The 22864-nt window shown below is 38.0% G+C and overlaps 1 protein-coding gene and 1 long non-coding RNA gene across 2 annotated transcripts in view; one reads left to right on the top strand and one right to left on the bottom strand.

The window, feature by feature from the left end:
* chrna8 (cholinergic receptor, nicotinic, alpha 8) overlaps window positions 1–22864 on the bottom strand; it is a 119512-nt gene that overhangs the window by 3921 nt on the left and 92727 nt on the right. The window contains exons 5-8 of the mRNA XM_039693124.2: window positions 7940–8019; window positions 4094–4261; window positions 283–477; window positions 64–150 (exon numbers count right to left, since the gene is read on the bottom strand). Coding sequence (XP_039549058.2) covers window positions 64–150; window positions 283–477; window positions 4094–4261; window positions 7940–8019 — 530 coding nt within the window. The remainder of the gene's footprint in view (window positions 1–63; window positions 151–282; window positions 478–4093; window positions 4262–7939; window positions 8020–22864) is intronic.
* On the top strand, window positions 36–19805 carry LOC148978741 (uncharacterized). The gene is made up of 3 exons (XR_016168891.1): window positions 36–174; window positions 304–424; window positions 17026–19805. It is a non-coding gene; the product is annotated as an uncharacterized LOC148978741 (long non-coding RNA).

Here is a 22864-nt window from a genome sequence, read left to right as displayed (position 1 = left end):
CGAAGAAGTAGTCCTTCATGAGATTCAGTTCAATTTCCAATTTGAATGAAGCCCTTAACTTGCCTATGAGAGGAACAGAGTCAGAGGTGGCCGGCATGATCTCAGCCACCAGGAGCATGAAGACCGTTAATGACAAGAGGACAGTTATACCTGTCAGACAGGAAAGTGGAAAAAGTAAGTGTAAAATAAAATAATGTCATTCCTTCATACATAAAAGTGCATAATTTTGCATATTTGGTCATTATGATAAAAACAGAAAGCTTTATTGCATGTTTATCTTACCCAGTGATATCTTTTCTCCAGAATCAGCTGGCAGCAGGAAAACGAGCAGAGCCAGGCCAGAAATGAGCACACAAGGAATGAGCAGATTCAGACCATAATACAATGTTCGCCTGCGCATTGTTACTGTAAACGTCACGTCAGGGTAAGGCTCCTTACAGCACTCATAATACAGCTCATTACGCTTCCCAGGGACCCCTGACAAAACACAAAGGAACGTAGTCAGGTTTATGTCGTACAACAGCAGGCATTTTCCACAAATACAGTACATTCATTACCTTTTATGAAGCAGTAAAGGCACAAATCCCATGTTTTTTTTTTGTTGTTGTTTTTTTGTGAGAACGATTAGATATTGTCTAACATACAGTAGCATGAAAAGTGGCTGTTTTAAGCTTTTTTTTTTCTTCAAAATGTTATGACATATTAATTCACAATTACGAGAAAGTCATTATAAGAATTTCTTTTTTAATATAATGAGATGGTAAGTCATAATTAGTTCCATATACAGTATGAAACTAATTATACATATACCTAATAATACAGTATGGTATTTTTACTGAAATTTGTCCATAAAATACTGAATGATAGCTTAATTTGCTCTACATTTGCAACCCTGATACTGCTATTTTATTTTATTTGATTCATTTTTGTCTGTTAAATTCAGACGTTCATTTAACAAATGATTTCAAGATCATAATTTTGAACCACATTTTAAAGTAAAATTTAAACAGTTCATACAAAAAACAGCTCATATGTTATTTTGTTTGATATCCTGAGGATGATCAACATTTAATTTGACTTTAAAAAACGTATATTTAAAAATGCAGCCAGGCAGCAGAGTGGTTTAAGGTAAAAGCTAAGGCAGAATTTCAAAGTAACTCATCTACAACATAAATGAGATGAAGGCCTTTTTTAAAAATAAGAGGCTGTCAGCTAAGACGAGCATATTTGTTACAGAACAAAAATTACAGACAGGATGTTCATGACCTTTTAAAGTGCATAACCGAAAAAAAAAAAAAAAAAACAACTTTTTGTTGTTGTTGTTACTAAATCTAAAGCATTCACAAGAATCAGCCATTGTTTATTCTGTTTCATGTCCTTGAACTTGGTGATCACAAAACGGATATATGCTTTCCTTTCCCCTAATTTTTGCAATGCAATCCACTTAATCCTACACTGGTCTCCAAAATACAGATCAAACAATTTGGTTCTTAATAGCCAAACAAGGCTAACCCGAATTTTAAGGATATGAAACACAGTAATGTCATGTACTATAATATACAGTACCTTAAAAGTCAACCCAAACTCAAAAATTCTTGAAATAAACCTTATTTATACCAATTGCAAGACTAAAGGAAAACAATGACATGACATGTTGCAAACAAGTGAGGCAGCCTTGATTTGTCCGGGTCAGACAGACCTCCTCTCCAACTGATTAAAAATGAAATCAAAATTGTAATCAAACTAGACAGGTGGATGAAGAGCTTTTTATCAGGATTTCACGCTGTTTTCAATTGTTATGGCACTCAGAGACAATCACATCAAAGCAAATGGATGGTTTGAGTCATTTAACTGATTACAAAAGACATACCTGAGTGATGTGGTTTGTGTGTGGGTTTGAAGGGGGAGGGAACTTCCATATATAATGATAGTTATGCAAATGTGTCAGATAAATGTAAAAACAGGAAAAACAACCTATTATTGTATACAACAGTGTAGAAAGGTTCTTATTTATCATAGATGTTTGCACTTTTGTGCAACAGAGTGATCAGTAGATTGCGACTTTGTGTGTGCAAATGTCTGGCTCCCTGCGGTGTTAAAGATGCCCATTCAGACTGACCATGTCACTGCACAACCTTGGCACCCAACTGGCCATTGGTGCCAGCCAGAATCAGTGCCAAACACTGCCAACTACCATCAGGACCCCATCTGTCGAACAGACCCTGGGTCACATTGGCAATGAAAGCGTAAAAATGAAAGACTGAGACAGAAACAGAGAGATTAAATTTCCAAACACGACCAGATTATGAGATTAAAAAAACCCGCGCCATGCACACAAACATTAATTTCCAATATTAATATTTGTATTATTAGTTTAAAACATCCTATGATGCACAATTACAAGAATTGCACATATTATATGTTATTTTATTCTGTTATAATATAAAGCCACAAATAAAAGTAAATTACTTTGTTGTGGTCGATAGGATGTTAAAATTCTGTCCGTGTTGTCTTAATCCATAGGAATAACAAATGAAATGCTCTCATGAGGGAATGAGAGTTAAGACATTCTCCAAATTATCCATGAAGTGTGCCATTTGAGTCAGGACCACAGTGATACGAATGATGGTGCCGTTTTCCCAATGGTTTTTCTAGGGCAGCATTGCAACTATGCTAACATCAAAGGAATGTGTGAGCATGGATACGTGGATGCCCCCAATGGAAGAGGCATTGACAATTAAGGGTCTGGCCCTCCCATCCAAACAACTTCACATCTCACATCTCGCTGCAGCGCCACAACTTTGCTGCAGCGGTCGGTAGATTCTTTCTTTTAGGGGACAAAATAACTTTATTTGTTGTGCACTTTGGTCTTTAAAACTTCAGACTTCAGGCATGTAGTTATATATGGAATTTAGCCGTATCTAGACTTGTGGATGGCTCTTAAAGAGCACCTGTTATGTCCCTTTTCACAAGATGTAAAATAAGTCTCTGATGTCCTCAGAGTGTATATGTGAATTTTTAACTTAAAATACCCAACAGATCACTTTTTGGGGGACGTCGAAAAAAGTGCCATTTTAGAATAGAATAGAATAGAATAGAATAGAACAATTTATATAGCGCTTTAATGTACTACTCTACACCTAAAGCGCTTTACAATCATATCAGGGTGTCTCTCCTCAATCCACCACCAGTGTTCAGCATCCACTTGGATGATGCGACGTTAACCACTGTAAGCACTAGGAAGCCATGATTGAGAAGGGCCAATGGGTGGAATGTGGCCAGGATACCGGGGTTACACCCCTACTCTTTAAGAGAAATGCCATTGGATTTTTAATGACCACAGAGAGTCAGGACCTCGGTTTAACATCTCATCCGAAGGACGGTGCTCTTTGACAGTAAAGTGTCCCCGTCACTATACTGGGGCATTAGGACCCACACAGACCACATGGTGAGCAGCGCCCCCTGCTGGTCTCATTAACACCTCGTCCAGCAGCAACCTGGGCCGTATCTCTAAAGAATTTTTGTGCAAAAAGTGGCTCCTAGCGGCCAAATTCTAAGAAAATTCTCAGATTCATGACGTTTTCTTAGAATTTCCCCTAAAAATGACACGAAAATCCCAGTTAATATTAAAGCTATTCCTCAAGATTCCTGGCGCTTAAAAGGGCTCCTAAGGCGAGATCTGCTAAGAGCAGGGAAGAGGACTTTTAGTGGCTTAGGAGTTCCCCTAAGCAGCTGCACAAAATTATTTTTTTCCTTTTTTTTCTCCATTTTCTGTGTTTGTAGGATATTTGTTAACAAGCCTTCATAAATAGACCAGCCAGCAATCACAGACATTGATAAAAGCCGTGTTACCCTCGTTAAGACCAGACAAGCGCCTCACAGGGCTCGGCAGTCGGCACCTCCGGTTCTTCTGGTTTTAAGTTGAAATGCTTTTAAGTTGAAGTAGTTTGAATGTTTTCTAAGTATATAACTGTCATATGACTTGGAACACCACCCTTCCAATCCAATTCAAGGACTGAAACTAACTGTTGAAATATTGAAATATGAAAATGTTACAAGTTTTTACAACTTACAAATTTCCTGGGACTCTTACCCACTAAATCCCACTCTCCATTGGGGATGTATGCAGAGATGTCCACTGACTGCATCTGTAGGTCCAGTAACCATCCGTTATGAGTCCAGGAGCCAAACTTGAGGTCACATTTCTGTATATCGAATGGGAACCAGCGGACATCTATGTAACATGTACTCTTCAGAATACCTGCGTGGTTACACACAAACATCCATACTGCAGCATATTAAAAAAATACATAATTAAAATCAGTGATGGCAATAAAGAAAGACATGCTGGATTGTAAATGAATGTTGAAATTATCTTAAATATTAGACTATATATCACAATTGTTAAACCTACAAAACGAACTGTAGACAAACTAACTAACAAACTAACTAACTCAAAGTATAAATTAAACTGTATCATTGATACTAAAATAACACTTGTTCCTTTTCTAACGGGAAATTACAATGTATCCTCTAGCAGGCACTATGGGAAATGCCTCCGGCATGACTGGTGTCTGAAGCACATGTATAAATGTGACAATTGCATTGTCCGGAGACAGCCTATGATGTCATTAACCCTCTGGGGTCGGCTATCGCATCGAGCTCACTTTTAACCTTATCAGTGCAAAAGAGACTCTTCTTACTCTGTTGGTTTTAATCTTACATATAAGTGCTGTGCATATAAGTGTGTGGATACTCTGCTTTTTGTCAAATAAAGAAAAATAAAAGATGCAAATTTTGCCTTCTCTCTGTCAGTGAAATTCATTCTGAAACATGTCTGAAAATGAACTGTAACTAAGTAAATACTTATCACACAGGCACGAAAGATTTTTCGTTATGAAGCTGAAATCCTCTTCTTTTAAATAATTTATTCATTAATTGAATTTATATTTAATTAATCAAATTTATATGAAAAAAAGAGTTGTTAGGTCTTTTTCCTTTCAGCTAATTATAGTGTCAAATGTTGAGGCAAGCCATGAAAATGCCCACATCAGCTGGATAAAACATCCAGTTTAATACGAATCTTGTACTTTACCACGTCTTGCTGCGCTGTGAGGAATAATACTATCGTAATAATCCTGGAAAAGTTACCTCAGAAGAGCTGGTATCATTTCAAGGAGCGGATCTAGCTCAATTTTCTTTTCAAGATGTTTCCAACTCTAACTTTGAACCAATTCTATAGAATGGCCCATATAACCTATTTGAACAGGATTTGTTTCCAGGTATGACAAAAAATGCTTTTGGCTTTCATTTATTTTTTGATTATATATACTGTATATATATCTGTATGTATATATATATATATATATATATATATACATATACAGTATATACATATATTTGTGTGTGTGTGTGTGTGTATATATATACACAAGAAAGAATGCGCGGAATATATATATATATATATATATATATATATTCCGAGCATTCTTTCTTGTGTGACACCCGAATGAAAGGCTCATTATGCGGGACTTTGTCTTCTCAGGTGAGTATAAAAGGGTGCCTGAGGTACACTTTGTCGTTAGGGACCGTTTGTTGTGAGGTACTAAGCGACCTAGATATAAGCCTCAGGAATTGTCCATGTCCTCAGTTTTTGACACCAAATGATACGCATGACCTATGCGTGGTTTGTTTGGCGTCGCTGAGGCGATGAGCAGACTGAGATCGTGGGGGTCTCAGATGGAGCTTTGTGGAGTTTGAGGATTCACTCACAGTCCTCAGCGGCTGACGAGAGCAAAAAAAGAGAATGTATTGTCATTATGTCCTCTGATGCAGCAGGCAGGGCTCTGCTGGATTTGAGCCAGGACGAGTATGTGGCTGAGGAAGGTGAAGAAGTGGAAAGATCGGAGTCTTCTCAGCAAGCCTGCCCTGCATATGAAGAACGGCTGGAGATTGTGGAACTTGCCTCTTTAAGATTTGCAGTGGTATTGTAAGAAAGAGAACATCGCTTCTGGAATGTTAGATCATGTTCATTTGGACATAACCATCCAGCTCACGTGAGTTCTTCCAAATGGATATTGAGAAAGCTTGGAAAAACATCTATGCAGCTTGCATCAATTGAAAACAGCATGCCAACTATGCTCTAACATCAAAGGAATGTGTGAGGACAGATTTTTGTTGATGCCGCCATTGAAGAAAAGTTTGTGAGGGTATCTCTTTGGCAGAGAAGGCATCGACACTGAAGGCTTCGGCCCTGCCCTCCAAGCCCCTTAAAGTGGTAGCTGAGTTGCACCACAACCACAGATCTCACTCTCCGGGCGACAAAATAAACTGCTGCCGTGGTCGGTTCAATTCAAGGAGGTGAAGGCGTGAACAGCGTACAAAAGACGTTCATTCTGATAATGTATTTTTGCCCCTGACCATATTCCCTTTAAGCAATCTCCCAAGATCCCAAGCCTTTAATCTTTACCCTTGAGCAAAAACTATTTGGCCCTGCAAGGGAGAGAACAAGGAACCTTATCCTCCTCATTTAGGGTATGTATTTTGTGCAGTAGCCGTAGTGGGTAGTGTCACTGGCAGCTAACTAGTACATCCTCTGGGGAATTTTTTGAATCCCTCAGGTTGGTAATCAATGTTGAGTGCTTATGTCACAAGGCTTGCATTCAGCATGGCAGAGTGGGTAATTTTCCTCTAGAAGATGCAGTGGGTGTTCCCATTCGAAAGGGTTCCTTGAAAAGGGGAATGAGTTACTGCGTCTTGTTGCCGTGCTTCTGGGATGTCTGCTAATTCTCCTTCAGGCAAAGGAGTGGATGTGTTCCTCAGGTGCCTTTTTACACTCACGGCCGCACTGATAATGATGCAATAGGCTGTCGTAGACCAATGCAATTGTCGCGTTTATATACAGGCTTCAGACACCTGTCATGAGGCATTCCCCTAGTGTCCTTAGAGGATACACTTACCCCTTTTCCACCCAAAAAAAAACTGGTTCGGAACTGGTGCTGGTTCAAAGTTGGTTCAACTTGCGAACCCTTTCAGAACCTGTTTATTTTTCCACTGACTAGAGCTCCCAGGGAACGACGTCGTTACGTCACTGTGTACGTCGCTAGAAACGCTTGCAAGTACATTGCTTTGGGATTATCTCTAACTCGTGTACCAAGAAAACTTTAAAAACAATTGAAATATGTAAGTCTCTTAATCTTTTCGTTTGATATGTAATCTTTTCTGATAAGTTATGTACCCCTGTCTTGTGTCTTTTTATTCTTTCCATTTATTTGTTCTGTATCGTGACTGTTTTCTTCTTTGCTTATGTTTCAAAAAATAAATAAATAAAAACGCTTGCGCCAACTTCAAGCATAACAACAATTACAAAGGCGGACTCCATCGTGTTTCTGCAAATGTTTCTCCTGGCTTTGCGATGGTCAGAAAAGATGTTTAGAACACATCTAAACCCACACCAGCCCCCGACGTAAGCATGACGTGGTAAAAGAACGGTTCTAGTCCAGCAAAGAGGTGGTGCCGCTTTGGAACCAGTTCTCCTGGCCGAGAAACGGTTCTTTGGCTGTCGAAACACAAAGAACTGGTTCGCGTGCAGGCACCGGCTCCGAACCGGTTCTCAAAATGCTTTGGTGGAAAAGGGGCTACTGTGAGTTCTCAGGGAACCATGGTTACACGCATAACCTAAGACATTTTAAAATTAAATTAACTTTATATTTTAAATAAAATTGATTGCAGAGGCAATGTAAATGTAGAAACAGAAAATGAGCACACAATTAAATGTCCAATATTAACCAATACCGATAAAAATAACAAATTAAAAAAAAAAAAATCCAATATCAGCCAATGATCAAAATGTTCAATTCACTGTGCATCCTTAAATGTGTCAGACTTAGACATGTATTTGTGTGGTTGGATAATTAAAAGTGGTAAGGATAATTCATACCTGGTGGTATGTACTGACAGGCACCTGATGCATTAACCAGGACATTCGTATGGAAGGTAGCATCAAACCTCTCATCAGCACTGCAGAGAAGAGTGTGAGCAAAAAAAAAAAAAAAACAGATTAAACTTTAATCAAAATATTTTTTCAACTGCATGACTGTAATTGTTCTGGAAATGTTAGCCACCCTGTAATCTGAATAAAATGGCACATAGGTTAAAGAATCAAATGCCAGGTATTGCCTTCATACTATGCGATGGGTCATTTTGCAACTTAAAATAATTTCAACGCGCTCTCTGTAGAATAATATATGTGTCCTTGTACTTTTGCTTTTCTCCTTCTCCTACCAGAGGAATAATACTCCTTAGATTAAAATGTCCAATTCTATTAACATTGTGGTTACTAGGAGACAGTCCAGCAGTTGTATTATTCAAAATTAATCATACATACCAAAGCACTATTAGTAGTATGATTAAGAAATGAAACTCAGGTAAAATTTATAATACCTTCATAAAATAATGTCATAAAACCTATGTGACACTTAGGGCTTATTAGAATGTAATAGGCAAACAATATGATTCTAAATATGACAGTAATTATACACATGCGCTGATCTTTTATTTGGCACATAAGTCAAATTAATTAGTATTTGGATAGAGTCTGTACATGTGTGTATGGGAGTGGACAGGGATGTGGGGGTGAAAACACAAAAAGTGTGTGTGTTGAAATGCTAAAATGTAAATTTTACTCTATTTTGATGGTCCCCTTTAGACATTCTGTTGACTTTAAGTAGCCTAATGCTGCACCTATACATGTCAACTACCTCTAAGTATTAGTTGGAGTAGACTGTTAGTGGTAGGGTAAGGTTAATACAGGGTTAGTATAATTAATTAATTCCTCATGTCGTTCCAAAGCCATAAAACCATTCTTGATCTTCAGAACACACTTTTTTTTTATGAAATCTGAGAGCTTTCTGGCTTAATTTTTCTTTAAAACTATAATGACAGTTAGTTGACATGTTGATGTGTGTGTGTGTGTGTGTGTGTATATGTATGTATGTATATCTATATAAATAGAAGTGGCTATATGTAATGGCACATAGTGCTTACATTTTCAGTAACACTTTATTTTGATGGTAATAAAAATGATGGTAATAAAAACTAATAAAAATGACAAATAAAAATGACAAAAGCACATAAAATTACTAAAACTTTAAATGAAAACTGAAAATATAAAAATAAAAGCTAATTCTAAATATTAAAGCTGCAGTCTGCGGTTTTTCCTCTTTGCCATCTCTGTTCGATATCTGCAATTTATACTTTGCACATGTACTGGCTGGCGGGCAAGAACGTCGTTCTCTAGCAACAAAACCCAGTAAACTAATCAAGGATCTTGCCAGGACATCGGCAGTTTTAATATAGAAAAGTTGGTGTTTTGTCATCTGTGTGTGATTTGATATGATATGAGAAGATGAATACATGGAGAATGAATGACACGTTACTGTTGCACTGCCACTGCGTCTACTTATTACTTACAGTTACTTTGCATACATATTATCGTACACTTATTAATATATTACATTACAGCCTAACATATTGCTAACAGGATTCTAGCATACACATTTCGCTGGCCCAGCTGCTCTTGTCTGTTGTCTGATGCTAAGTGAAGTGAATAAGCAGGTAGGCACAATGTTTGACATCCTGCTAGCCTTATATGATACAGTTGGCATAAGTTTTTATTTTTTATTATTCAAGCTGTAATTTGCCGGCAGGGTGTACATATTCAGATGAAGGCTTCATCAAATGATGGAACAGATGTCATTTGCTGCAAACATTAGCAAACTGACCTTTGCTTTGATTATGAAGGTATTCCTGTTTGGCTGTTTTTCACATGCCATACAAAAGCGTTGTTAATAATGTTGTTAAAAAGTTAATAATTGAATTTTATTAAGAAAATATTTTGGTTTGACTTGTATATATATATATATATATATATATATATATATATATATATATATATATATATATATTATTAGATCAGATAGCATTTTAAGCTGTCATATGGTGATGTTACAACGTGCCCCTCACATGTTACAATGTCTATGGGGCATGATGTCACATTTTACTTTCATTCTTTCAGGTAAATAAAGAAAAAAGTATACACTGTATTAATAAAACAAAACCACATAATTGTACTAGACATGTGGGAAAAAAATAAATCTCTGAACCCTAAGTAGATTTACACAAACTGAGAAAGTCAAAAAGCACCCCGCATTTTTACAAGCTTACCATTTTTAATCGAGCTAAGGCAAGCACTGGCTGGTTATGTATTTATTTTATTTTATTTTTTTCAAAAATGTACAGGTTCTTCTAAAAAAATTAGCATATTGTGATAAAGTTCATTATTTTCCATAATGTAATGATAAAAATTAAACTTTCATATATTTTAGATTCATTGCACACCAACTGAAATATTTCAGGTCTTTTATTGTTTTAATACTGATGATTTTGTCATACAACTCATGAAAACCCAAAATTCCTATCTCAAAAAATGAGCATATTTCATTCGACCAATAAAAGAAGTGTTTTTAATGAAGTGTTTTTAGTGTTTTCAAAAAAAAAAAAAGTCAACCTTCAAATAATTATGTTCAGTTATGCACTCAATACTTCTGCCGCTGTTTCTGGTTCAAAAGTGGCTTGACCTGGGGAATGCGGCACCTGTAGCCCATTTCCTGCACACGCCTGTGCACGGTGGGCTCTGGATATTTCTACTCCAGACTCACTCCACTGCTTCCGCAGGTCCCCCAGGGTCTGGAATCGGTCCTTCTCCACAATCTTCCTCAGGGTCCGGTCACCTCTTCTCGTTGTGCAGCGTTTTTTTTGCCACACTTTTTCCTTCCCACAGACTTCCCACTGAGGTGCCTTGATACAGCACTCTGGGAACAGCCTATTTGTTCAGAAATTTATTTCTGTGTCTTACCCTCTTGCTTGAGGGTGTCAATGATGACCTTCTGGGCAGCAGTCAGGTCGGCAGTCGTACCCATGATTGCGGTTTTGAGTAATGAAACAGGCTGGGAGTTTTTAAAAGCCTCAGGAATCTTTTGCAGGTGTTTAGGGTTCATTAGTTGATTCAGATGATTAGGTTAATAGCTCGTTTAGAGAACCTTTTCATGATATGCTAATTTTTTTAGATTTTGGGTTTTCATGCTGAGCTGTATGCCAAAATCATCAGTATTAAAACAATAAAAGACCTGAAATATTTCAGCTGGTGTGCAATGAATCTAAAATATATGAAAGTTTAATTTTTATCATTACATTATGGAAAATAATTAACTTTATCACAATGTGTTTATTTTTTTGAGAAGGACCTGTATTTGAAAAAAAAAATTTACCCAAAAAAGGGGCTGCAGCTTTAATAAATACAAAATATTTAAATTATGAATTTTCCATTTGAATTGTTTCTGTTTAGCTTTAATTTATATCTATTACAGTTTTAGCAATTTTAGTACTTAAACTTAAAACGTTTTCCATCTCATATGAACATTTTTATCTTATTTCAGAATTATTTCAATTAACGAAAATAATTGTTCATAGTTCATTTTGTTCATTGTTCATTTTGCTTTTTTGACACTCAAAAAGTTTCTTTCAGTCTTTTACTTCTGCACATTTACTCTTTAAATATTTGACTGAGTTAAAACACAAATGCCATTATGTAACATAAAACAAGATGCAAGATACATGCCCACTTGGGATATTATGCTCATGGCATTCCTTTCAGTCTTAAAACTGGTCTTAAAAGTCTTCTTTTCAAAGTCAGACGAAAAAAAGTTTCATACTGTGAGATTAAAACATGTCTCTGCTCTTTGCTGTCGGACATCAAGGATGACCTTTCAGCAATATTGTCTCTAATCCTTTCCATTTCTCAGAAAGCTTTCCTTTTTTTATGGTGGTTTGTCAGATTGCAACCTGCGATACTAAATGGAGGCTGTCTGATTAACAGCCATGAGTAGATGAATTTAAAAAAACAAACAAAAAAACAATACCTCACATTATGACACAGAATAATTATTTTGGCAGCAATTAGCCTACAAATTGTCACTTTGCCAAACAAATCACTTGCCATGCTCACAATGATGCTTTTGCTTAACATTTGCAATACATGCCTGTAAAAAATGGGACAATCATTGGGAGTACTCATCCTGAGTGACAAAGAAATGGCAAAATCATTGAACTCTTGCTGTCTGGTCGGTCCTACAGAGCACTGAGCACCAGAACAGCAGTCACAAGAAGGCCATCTTCCTCATTAACAGTTAAATGCCCCCACAGGGCAAAAAAAGTGCAATCCACAAAACTATTTATACTTATGTTTACTTAGCATCACATTACTCTTATTCACATTCTCTTTCATTTGTATACAACTGTCTATTTTGTAACTGTTATTCTGTCTGTGCTCTGTCACCAAGACAAATTCCTTGTAAGGATCATTCTGATTCTTAGAGTAACTGGTAACAATTTATAATAAGGTTTCATTTGTTAACATTAGTTAAATGTATTAACTAACATCAACTAACAATGAGCAATTCATTTGTTACAGTATTTATTATTCTTTGTTAATGTTAGTTAATAGAAATCTTAAAGTAGTTAATAATAAAACTGTTCATTGTTTGATCATTTTAGTTCACAGTACATTGTACATAATTAATTTAATCAATTATAAATAAATTTAAATCAAATGTTGTATTTATGTTAATTACAAATATGTTTTATATGATGAAATTGAGCCGTTTATTGATTATAGGCCTATATATATACACACACATAAATGCATACATACATATACACACACACTGATAATCGAACATAACAGGAAGCTCAACCGAAACTGCTTGACGTGCGAGAACAAACCTTATTTACATGTAAATAAAAGTCTAAATTCAGTCTTCATCATATAAAGTGATCGTGTCTCTTAGGAAAATGTTGGACTATACGCTCAATTCATATGGATTCATTTTGAGATCTCTTTATGCATGTTTTGGGTGAACAATCCCTCACAACAGTCACAATTTTTATTTTAATGAAATAGATTTTAATAGTTGCAATTTTTGTGGTATTTTATATAGGAATGTATTATTTATTATAAATGATTTATTCGTGCACATCATTATTTTTTTATTCATGTGCCCTCATAATCTTTAATCAAAATAACCCTTTCTGCTCTTCTGTTCTCTGATTTGTTGTGAGGACGGGACAACCTGTCACTGACATGTGATCACATCAATAGCAAACCACAATGATCTAATCAACTTCCAATGTAAAAAATCAAGTTCTGCCCTACATTTTGTCTTGTTTGGAAGCTGTTTCACTCGGATATACTGTAGGGAAGAAAAGACTATCGAGACTTCCGTTTCATGCTGACACTAAAGAATGAATGCTCTTTTGTCAATGAGTTAGTAGCTGATGTCATAAAACCTTTTTAGTGTTGAAGTGGACAACAGGTGGTTGATTGTTAAGCTGAGGGGGGAAAAAGAATCACTTTAACCATATCCTCTTGCCTGACCGTGATAAGGTGAAGATGACACCTTTCTATATGCACAGAAGCATTCTCCATCAATCTTCCTGCTAAAACAATGCATTGTTTTCCTGTGATATAACACTGTCACATTCTGTCACATACTAAACAATAAGTAATCCAAATGACTTTAAGTAATCCAATCTATTATCAAACAAATAATGGAATAAATGGATGCTCACACATTTGCATTAGCTTCTGTCCAGCACTTAATTGCCACATATTTCTCCAGTTTAATGCACCCTACATCATCTATGCATCCTGCCTTGTCTTTAAAGGTTTATCCTCATTTGACTCTTTCTCAGAGTCAGTCAGCAAAGTCAGAATCTCTTTTGTGTGTTATCTAAATATATTCATCTTAAAATGCCATGTTTTAGCCGATGTCTTTTGCCAAGAGGATCATTGTAATTGTTGCTAAGTGATACAAGTTGCCATGAGCGATATTTTAAGGTATGCATGAACTGTCAGAATTTGGATGATGTAGCTCTTTACATAATTTCATTGAACAGAATGTAAGTTGCAATAACACAGTTTTAGGAATATGTGATACCTGTCAAACCTCAACAAAAGAAATTTGCATAATGCAGATTTATGAAGCCAGGCCATGGAGCAATTACTGCTGTCAGTCACTGACACAAAACCCAGCTCCCCTTTCTCTATCTCATACAGACACATTTAGTTGCCAATCTAATTATCTATAACAAATGGGGTAAATTAAAACCAAATTGTTGTAGAGACTATGACGTTATTTTTATAGTGGTACTATTAATATGGTGGAAATAAACTGTTTTCAGAGCACATGGGACCAACCCAGACCAGCATAGTAATGGACATGTTACTCCTGGAGGTCCACTTCCTTGCGAATTTTATATTCATCCTGTTTCAGCTTGTGATTTTCAAGCTTTGTTTAGGGTTGAAGCTAAATTCAAGGACTTTGCGTCTCTAGGAATAGGGTTGAAGACGTATGGATTAATGTACTAAGAAGTAAACAGTTGATACATTTCCTTCCTTCAACAAACTTCATGCCCCTTGAGTCAAGCCAAACAGTTCCCTTTTCAAAGTGGAACTTTGATGATGTGTCCTGGTGTTGACGCTATGGGTAACGCCTTGGTCACCGACAGTGCGTGTAAACTAATGGCAATAATTATTGGTAGAAGGCAGTCTGACACAAGTGGATTGCCCAAGAGTTTAAAAGGAGCCCGAGTTACACGTCAAAAGCTTGTTTGTCTTCAGGGGCCGTTTGTTTGCAAGTGTGAGAAGTAAACAACAGTAGGCGTTATTTTATATCTGAGGACTTGCATGAGCTCTGAGTCATTTGCCTCAAAGTGTAGCATGCACATGCAGCTCTTGAAGGAGTTGGATGTACTCACTGTGAAAAGTTTACTGCAAGTACGCTTGGGAGAGGGACACAATTCTGCACTCCAAAGACCGGGCCCTGTGGAGGAGTTTGGGAAAGACGTGTCCATTTCCCAGTCTCCTCAAGCCAATTTAAGCGATTTGTTAGCCCCCTCTACAAATTCTTCTAACAGAAAGCATGCTGCTGGCAGCTCCTAGATCTGAAGATCTAGACAACATTGTTCTCTGAGGAACCAGAGTAGAGATCGTGTTATGACAGAGTCTACTCCATCTGCCAGCCCTGCATACAGGGAATTTTTGGGTGTGATGGCCTGTGCCACAGCCATTTTAAGTCTGACTTGGTTACAGAAGAAACAGGTCGCTTGAGGCCACAGATCTGGCTCTCTGGGCCACCAAGCAGATGGCTGAGGCAAGTAGTTGTTTGATGGCAGCGATGGTGGTTATGGAGAGACACCTGTGGCTATACATGTTGGGGATCAGGGAGAAGGATAAATCTTTCCTCCTTGATGCTCCCATCTCGCCCTCTAGACTCTTGTGCACCTCCAAGGCAAGACCCACAATCTGAAAAAGGTAACATCATTGCCCTTTACAAACAAGGAACGGAATACAAAAAGATGGCGAAGGGACTAAATAATCCTAGAAACACCATTGGAAGCATAGTTCACAAGTTCAAGGTTAAAGAAACGGTGGTTAAGCTACCTGACTTGGGCAGAAAAAAAATAAGCTTTCAATGGCCGCAACCAGATTTCTGAGAAGGCAGGTTTGGAAAACCACTCAAGTGACGATAAAAGACAAAAGGAAAGTGACTGGCTCAGCTTTCTTTTGGGGGACACTGGTTAAGTAGACTCAGTAAATATAACTTTAAATGTTGTCCACAGCACAGGCCCTTCATTAGTAATGAGTTTAGGTCAGGCTGTAAACTTAAAATGCCCTCATATAGACCCCTTTTGCGCCGACGTCACAGTTACGTCACGGCGCTAGCTGGAGGCAAAACAAAGTGAAAACTGCAGGCGGCCAATGCAAATCAGCACAGTTTCAGCTGCATAATAAGGAGCTTTAATAATTGTTATTATTATTAAATGTCATCTTGTTGTGTTGTTTGGTGCAAGAATTGATGAAAAATGAATATGCTGTATCTGGAACTTTTATTTCTAGAAAATATTCACATCATTAAAATCGCACTGTAATGTCACTCTTTACATTGTCGTGGTCTCGGTGCTGGCTCGGCAGAACTGCGGATCGTACACACAAGTCTTGTACAGGACCATATAGGCATCTAAAGATTTATATGCCCTCAGTTTCTCTTTACGATCGGTTTCTCTATAAGCTAGGTGTAGAAGTCAGGCCACTCAACCGAGGTAACGAACGTTAATCCTGTCAGATCATCCATGCATTGAGTGAGCGTGTAGGCGGCTACAGGTCGGCCAATCTGGCTCCGTCGGTTAAAAATAACTTTTGAAAATAACAATCGCGGTCCTGGACACTGAGTGACCTTACTCATTAAGATAATATCGGATTTTCTCCAGTCATTGTTAAAAAACAAGCTAACAATCCTTGCTAACTAGCGTTAGTGAAGCGGCCAGATGGATCTTTCTGCCTCCACCTAAGCTCCGCCCACAAAAAAACGTCGCCATGTTTACCAACTGTAAAAGGGTCTATAGTGACCGCAATAAAACCTCCTCCCATTGGGGAAATTGATTAACTACCCTCACCCATTCTCATGTATGATGTCTACAATGACTGAATTTGTGTTAGAGAATGAATGAGAAATGACTCGCAATTGGGTTACGCAGATCAAGGTACACACTTCACAGGACAGGTAGTCAAGGAAGTGGCTAGAATGTTGCAGTATTTTGTCAGAAGGAAGAGAAACCAGGACGGTGTGTCACACTGTAAAGTTGTTCCCCCACCTACAGGGATAGTATGAGACACAGAGCAATGAGGAGCCCAGGGAAAAACCGAATGTTCATCCTTACCTCACCTAGTCCATCCTTACCTCACTGGTTCTATTTAGATGTCGCAAGAATTGAGAAATAGGGATAAAGGAACAACAATAGCAGACTCGGAAAAGGATATGACCCTAGTGTTTAAACAAATACTGCTACAACCCTAGTGTTTGAAGAAATAATGCTCTCTGTTTTTGTTTTCTTTCTACCTCTGTGCAGGTACCACTTGATGACTATCCCGAGACCACCGACCCCTTCACCTGCATATGAAGACTTCCAGAAAACAACTAGACTCACTGCTGAGCCAACTGTCACAAAAGAAAAGAAAAAAACACACACAACGCAGACACCTATAATTCTTCATGGTTCGGAAATTTGACTGGTAAATGCTGGCTGTAGATAAAGGAAATAGCAATTATGTTGTTGTTTGTTCTATTGGTGTATTATCTATGCATCCACAGTTTTTCATTCAACAAATGAATTACACCTCTCAAGATAAAATCAAACCAGAATTCCAACCAGAAAAGACTATTATTAAGAACTTCACAGACACTAATTGGACGTTTGTTTTCTGTGTCAGCATGAAATTACAGAAAAGCAAACACAGATCACAGAGTTATGTGCCTGTGACAATCACACGTTAGAAGACAACTTTTAAGTGTCTAAATTAGTGTCTGTATTTTGTGAGAGTTTTTTTTACAAAAGATGTAGGATTACAAATTTTATTTAAATGTTTCATTTACGTTCCAGTACAACATTGTTTTTAACTGAGAAAGTGCACACACAGTTTTTCATTTTAAGGGCAATCACGGTTTCAGACATTAGCCTCTTGTCACATCTCAAAGGTTGTTGATCTAATCAGGCTGATTGGATTAGCATCTCAAGGCTCTGAGTTATGCCTGGTTCAGATTACACGATTTTAGCCCGATTTTGGCACGATCCATTTGAAGTAGGGTGTCGTGGGGATTCGTAAACGACAACGGGCGTCGGGACACAAGATTCGATCGTATCATATCGTATAGTGTGTCATAGTGGGCGACAACCTACGTCGCGTCTGCGATGCTTCACGACATCACGACAAAAAGACTGCCATGTTTAATTTTTTTAACGGTCGTCCACGACGGTTCCGTCACATGTATGAGGTTGACCAATAGGAGCACAAGCTTTTCCGTATACAACTTTTAAAAAAGACAAAACGGAAGAGAGACAATGGCGCTAACGTTAAAACTAGAAGTAAAAATATATAGAAAACAATATTTTACCTCAAGTTCTCTTTGGAGGATTGACAGCCCATACTGTCCTCTTCAAGCAGGGTTCTCAAGTCTCACGCAATGGCAGTGAGACACACGCAATTCAACCAGTTCACACACTCACACGCCACACCGCGTTTTTCTCACGCTGAAAAGGCAATGCGAGCAATCCAGGAACTCACTCGCTACGAGTTTCGCCTTCTCGATGACATCATGCGATGACTGGTCAGGAAGTAACGTGTAGTCTGACAAGTGTCTTGTTCACGACACGACAAGATTTTAGGAGCCAAAATCACGTAATCTGACACAGTGACTATGGTAACAGGCAAAAAAAAAAAAAAAGTGTAATCACTTAAATGAAGTGATCAAAGTGCTGAGATCAGTGGCACGGATACGGTGTTTTCATGCGTGGCTCGCACACACCGCACTGTCTTCACTCGGACACATGCTTCAATCTGTTGCGGATATCGTCGTGGAGATTGTAGTATTGTATTGCCGAATCCCCCGACCACTATGTCGGTCTGAGACAGTGAGACCTAGACAAGACCGAGAGGTCTGAGACCAAGACAAGACTAAGACCAAAAATCGTCAAGATCATGTCAAACCCGCCGAGACCGGTCTCGAGACATACATCACTAGTGAGAGCGTGTGAAAAGTGTCAATTGTGCGTTTCTCACAGTGAATTCGTGAGAGTTGACAGCTATGAATGGTGCTGACTTGGTCACCATCAGCGAATGCTGTCTGTCAAATTAATGTAATTCAAACTAACAATAAAAATATAATATGAACAAAACGAATATGAACATATTCACTGGTAAAGGTGAAGAGAACTACAGAGAATTCCTCTGCAGTCAAAATGTCCTCTATTAAGAGTTGGCTTGGCTTCGGCTATGGCTCTAGGGTCGTTGTGAAGGTAGGGGCGGAGCATAGAGACTATGCCAATAGGCGGACATTACACAAGGCACCTTTAACCGTCAAACATCACACGTGCATATAAACAGCAGCTTCTTTCATTATTTTACAGTTCCTCAGGTATGTTATTCAAGTTAGATTTGTTTCCCCTCATCAATCTCTTTTCTTTTACCCATTTCAATGATTCAAGCTAGTGAAAGATTTTTAGTGAAGCACCAACAATTTTTTTTATTGTCTTTCAAGCCCAGTTATTTTTGTCACTAATAAAATCATCCAGCTGCAATCTGCTCTATAAATAATTGTTGCGCACAAAATCTGGCACACAATATGTAGTTGCAGTTCTGCAACAACATTAAAGCTCATTTTAATTATTGTTGCACTCAGTCCAAATATAATAAGCCCTGATCATTTCACAGGCATAATGTTATAAAACAGCTATGTAATCGGATGATGTAAAAGAAAGGAAAGTAAATGAGGTTAACGCCATGAACACCCAAGACCTTTACTGACTATCCTATTATGTGAAAGGCCAATAAAAACAAAAGGCTCATTTTTTAAAAAACAACAACAACAAAAAACTACTATAATATAATTAAATACTTATTATTTAAATAGTGCTTGGAATATTTTTTGAATTTTTATTTGGTCAAACCACACTTATTCTCAAATGATCAAAAATAGGAATATTAGGGGGAACTAAAGGGCAACACTGAACAATTAAAAATTTGAAGTAAACGTGCATTCCTGCTGAATACCACAAATTAATGTGATGGAAGAACAGAAAAGAAAAGAAATTGGGAGTGGACATTTTGTAATCAGTGCAGTCCATTAAATAAAGAGAGGAAAGTGAAGGTGACCACAACGCCCTGTCTAAATAATACATAACATGGCATCTGTCCTCTCTCAGTGCACACAAACATGGCCAATGCACAAACTCACAGTGTGTTTTAAATCACAGATGAGGGGGCAGTAAGTGTGAAGTGAAAGGGTGTTTACACTGGGGTTTACACTGGACTGCTAAGTTATGTATGGGAGTACATCGGCATACATTGCAGAGTCGCCATCTGTTCTGGGTCCCACATTAATTTATGTAGTATCATTTACTAGATACAATGCACTTATTGTGTAAATACATGTTTTTATATTCTACTTGTATTTAAAAAATGGACACACTATTTTACAGTGTCCTTGTTACACATTACATGTTGTTATAATGATGCATAAATACATGCAACTAACCCTAAATCCAACCCCAATCTTAACCCTATAGTAAGTAAATGTAGTTAATTGATATTTTAACTTAAATGTACACTATAACAAACACCTTAATTTTATTTTTATTTTTATTTAACCTTTATTTTACCAGGTAGGCCGATTGAGAACAAATTCTCATTTACAACGGCGACCTGGCCAAGATAAGGTGAAAAAAGTGCAAGACAACAATAAGTTACACAATAAATACACAGGGCACAAAAGACAGACTAAAAATAAATAAAAATAAAGTTTAAGCAAAAAAATTACCTGCATGTAATTACAGCTGTAATTAAATATATGTAATTACATCAATAATTACACTGTTGATCCTTTCCTTACACATTAACCACGTTACCCTTAAACCTAACCATTATGTAACATATCCCTAAATATATAAGTAACATAATAAATAACAAACCTGTATTCCACCTCAATAGCAGCAACAGTGTTTTGCAATACAACATGAACAAGTACATTTTACCTAATATTTTTGGATGCAAGTATGTTAAAGACACCCTGATATATAGTGTGACTGAACAAAGAGGTCTATTTACCCAGACTTTTAAATAGTTTGCTGACATACACATATGTAGTAGTCTGAAAAAAATATGAACCTTTTCATTCAGATGTGCTTCATCTATCTTAGTTAGAAGAAATGAAAAGGTTTAAACTGAATCTCTTTTATAGCTCGTTTCTTTTCAGAAGAATGAGATTGCCATCATCAGGAGTTGATGATCTATGGATAAGCAGCCTAATGATGGGTGCAATTCTCTTCTGACATCACTAACTTCTCTGTCTGTGTTGTTCTCTTTTCTTTTTTCTTTTACTGGTGGTATTAAACTTAAAGTGTTCCCTTTCGAAAGGTTTCGAACTCGCTCTGCTCCAAAACGCTATGGGGAACATGTCCGCGTGAACCGGTGTCTGAAATGCTTATCTAATCACGGCAATCCTATTGGCCAGCGACAGCCTGTGACATCATCACTAATGTGACCCAGAAGTATATAATGGGAGCCTGGAGAACATGTCAACATCTTTTTCATATTCAGGGACTGTTTTGTTTGTATACTTCAACCTGAAAACTCCAAAAAGGTAATCATGGCTTGTGAAAAACGCTTCAGGAAGTGTGTGCATCTGTGTCTAAGATATTGATACTTGATGATGACACAACTTGTTAATTCAGAGCATGCACGATCAGTTCCTGAGGGATCTGTTTATGCCACTGTGAGTTTTTTTTCCCTTGAGAAAACTCCACTCTTGTCTGCTCCCTTCTCGAGATCTGAATCCAGGCAATTCAGGTCCAACTCTCGCTGAGGCAAAGCAGAGATTTTAATTGTAGGTTTTTTCAGAGAGAGCTCGATAAGAAGGTTGAGAGAGTTGTTAATCTCTCACACCCTTCAGAGACTCGCCAGAGTGAGCTGCAGCATGAGGATCTATTGTCACTAACATCCTCTGATCCAGCAGCGAGTGCTCTGTGTATAAAAACTATCAGCCAAAGAGAGCAGGAGATGGCTGATGAGGGTGAAGATGATATACAACCCAAACCCTCACAGCCACCCAGCACTGCTTATGTTAAGCTGTTGAGTGTTATGGAACATGCTTCAACAAGGCTTCTTCTGTCGTTGGAGCGTGTGAGGAAAGAGCCCCCTTGTGACAGACTTGACGGATGGTTTCTTTCCAGCCATAAAGCTCAAGCTCTCGTGAGCCTTTCATTCCTGTTGGATCTTCACAATGAGATCGGAAAGGCATGAACAAACCTTTATTCAGCACACATTGATCACCATCAGCAAACTACCATGACGTTGAGGGGATGCGCGAACACGGGTATATGTCGATGCCCCAATTGACGAGATGTTCATGAACTGTCTCACGACTGGAGAGGCATTGACACTAAGCGCTCCGGCCCTACCTCTTAAGCCCCTATGACTGTAATATATCAAATATGACAGCACGCTTAAATGGCAGGGCATACGCAGTGACAGATCTGGCTGGGGATGCCTTACACACAAGACGGTGTCGCAAGCATACTAGGTTGATTTTCTGACAGATTTGAAGGATTTAAATCTCTCACCCCAAGTGCTTCTTACATCAGTCTGAGGCTGACCAATTTTGAATTATTTAGAGACTCTGTTTAAAAAGCAATGCCGAGGGTGATGTCCATGAAATTCGAAGCTGCTGTATGCCGTACAGTAGGCCTCCTCGATAATCCGGTAGCGTAAGATTGTACTCCCCTTGCTTTAAAGGGTCGATAGCGCTTTTGCTGAGTACACAGCCTGTTGGCAATGTAAAATAAGTCTAAACAGGCCCACATGTCTGTGAGGGCACCTGAATTCTGTAACTAGCTCTAACAGTTCCGCTATCAAGTAGTTAGGCCTTGACAAGGTCCCCTTGAAGGAGGAACCCCAACGAGTTGGATGCTTAACATTGCAAAAGCAAAATCTAGCCCAGAGCCTGGTCAATACTTATCAGGTCTTGAGTATGGTGTTTCAGAATCCAAGGATCGTTCTATATGAATACTTAGCTCCCTAAGTCTTGTTGGGAAGTCGAAGGACTCGCAAGGCCTTCCTGTTAGATCAGCACTAGAGCTGGAAGCGCACCCCTATTAGGGTCCCTTTCAGAGTGCCCAGCCTCCATATGGCTTTAAA

This window comes from Pimephales promelas, chromosome 6 (genome assembly GCF_988280905.1).
Source record: "Pimephales promelas chromosome 6, fPimPro1.hap1.1, whole genome shotgun sequence".
Classification (NCBI taxonomy): Eukaryota; Metazoa; Chordata; class Actinopteri; order Cypriniformes; family Leuciscidae; genus Pimephales; species Pimephales promelas.
Note: the sequence above shows the minus strand (reverse complement) of the source record. Positions and strands in the feature narration are given on the sequence as shown.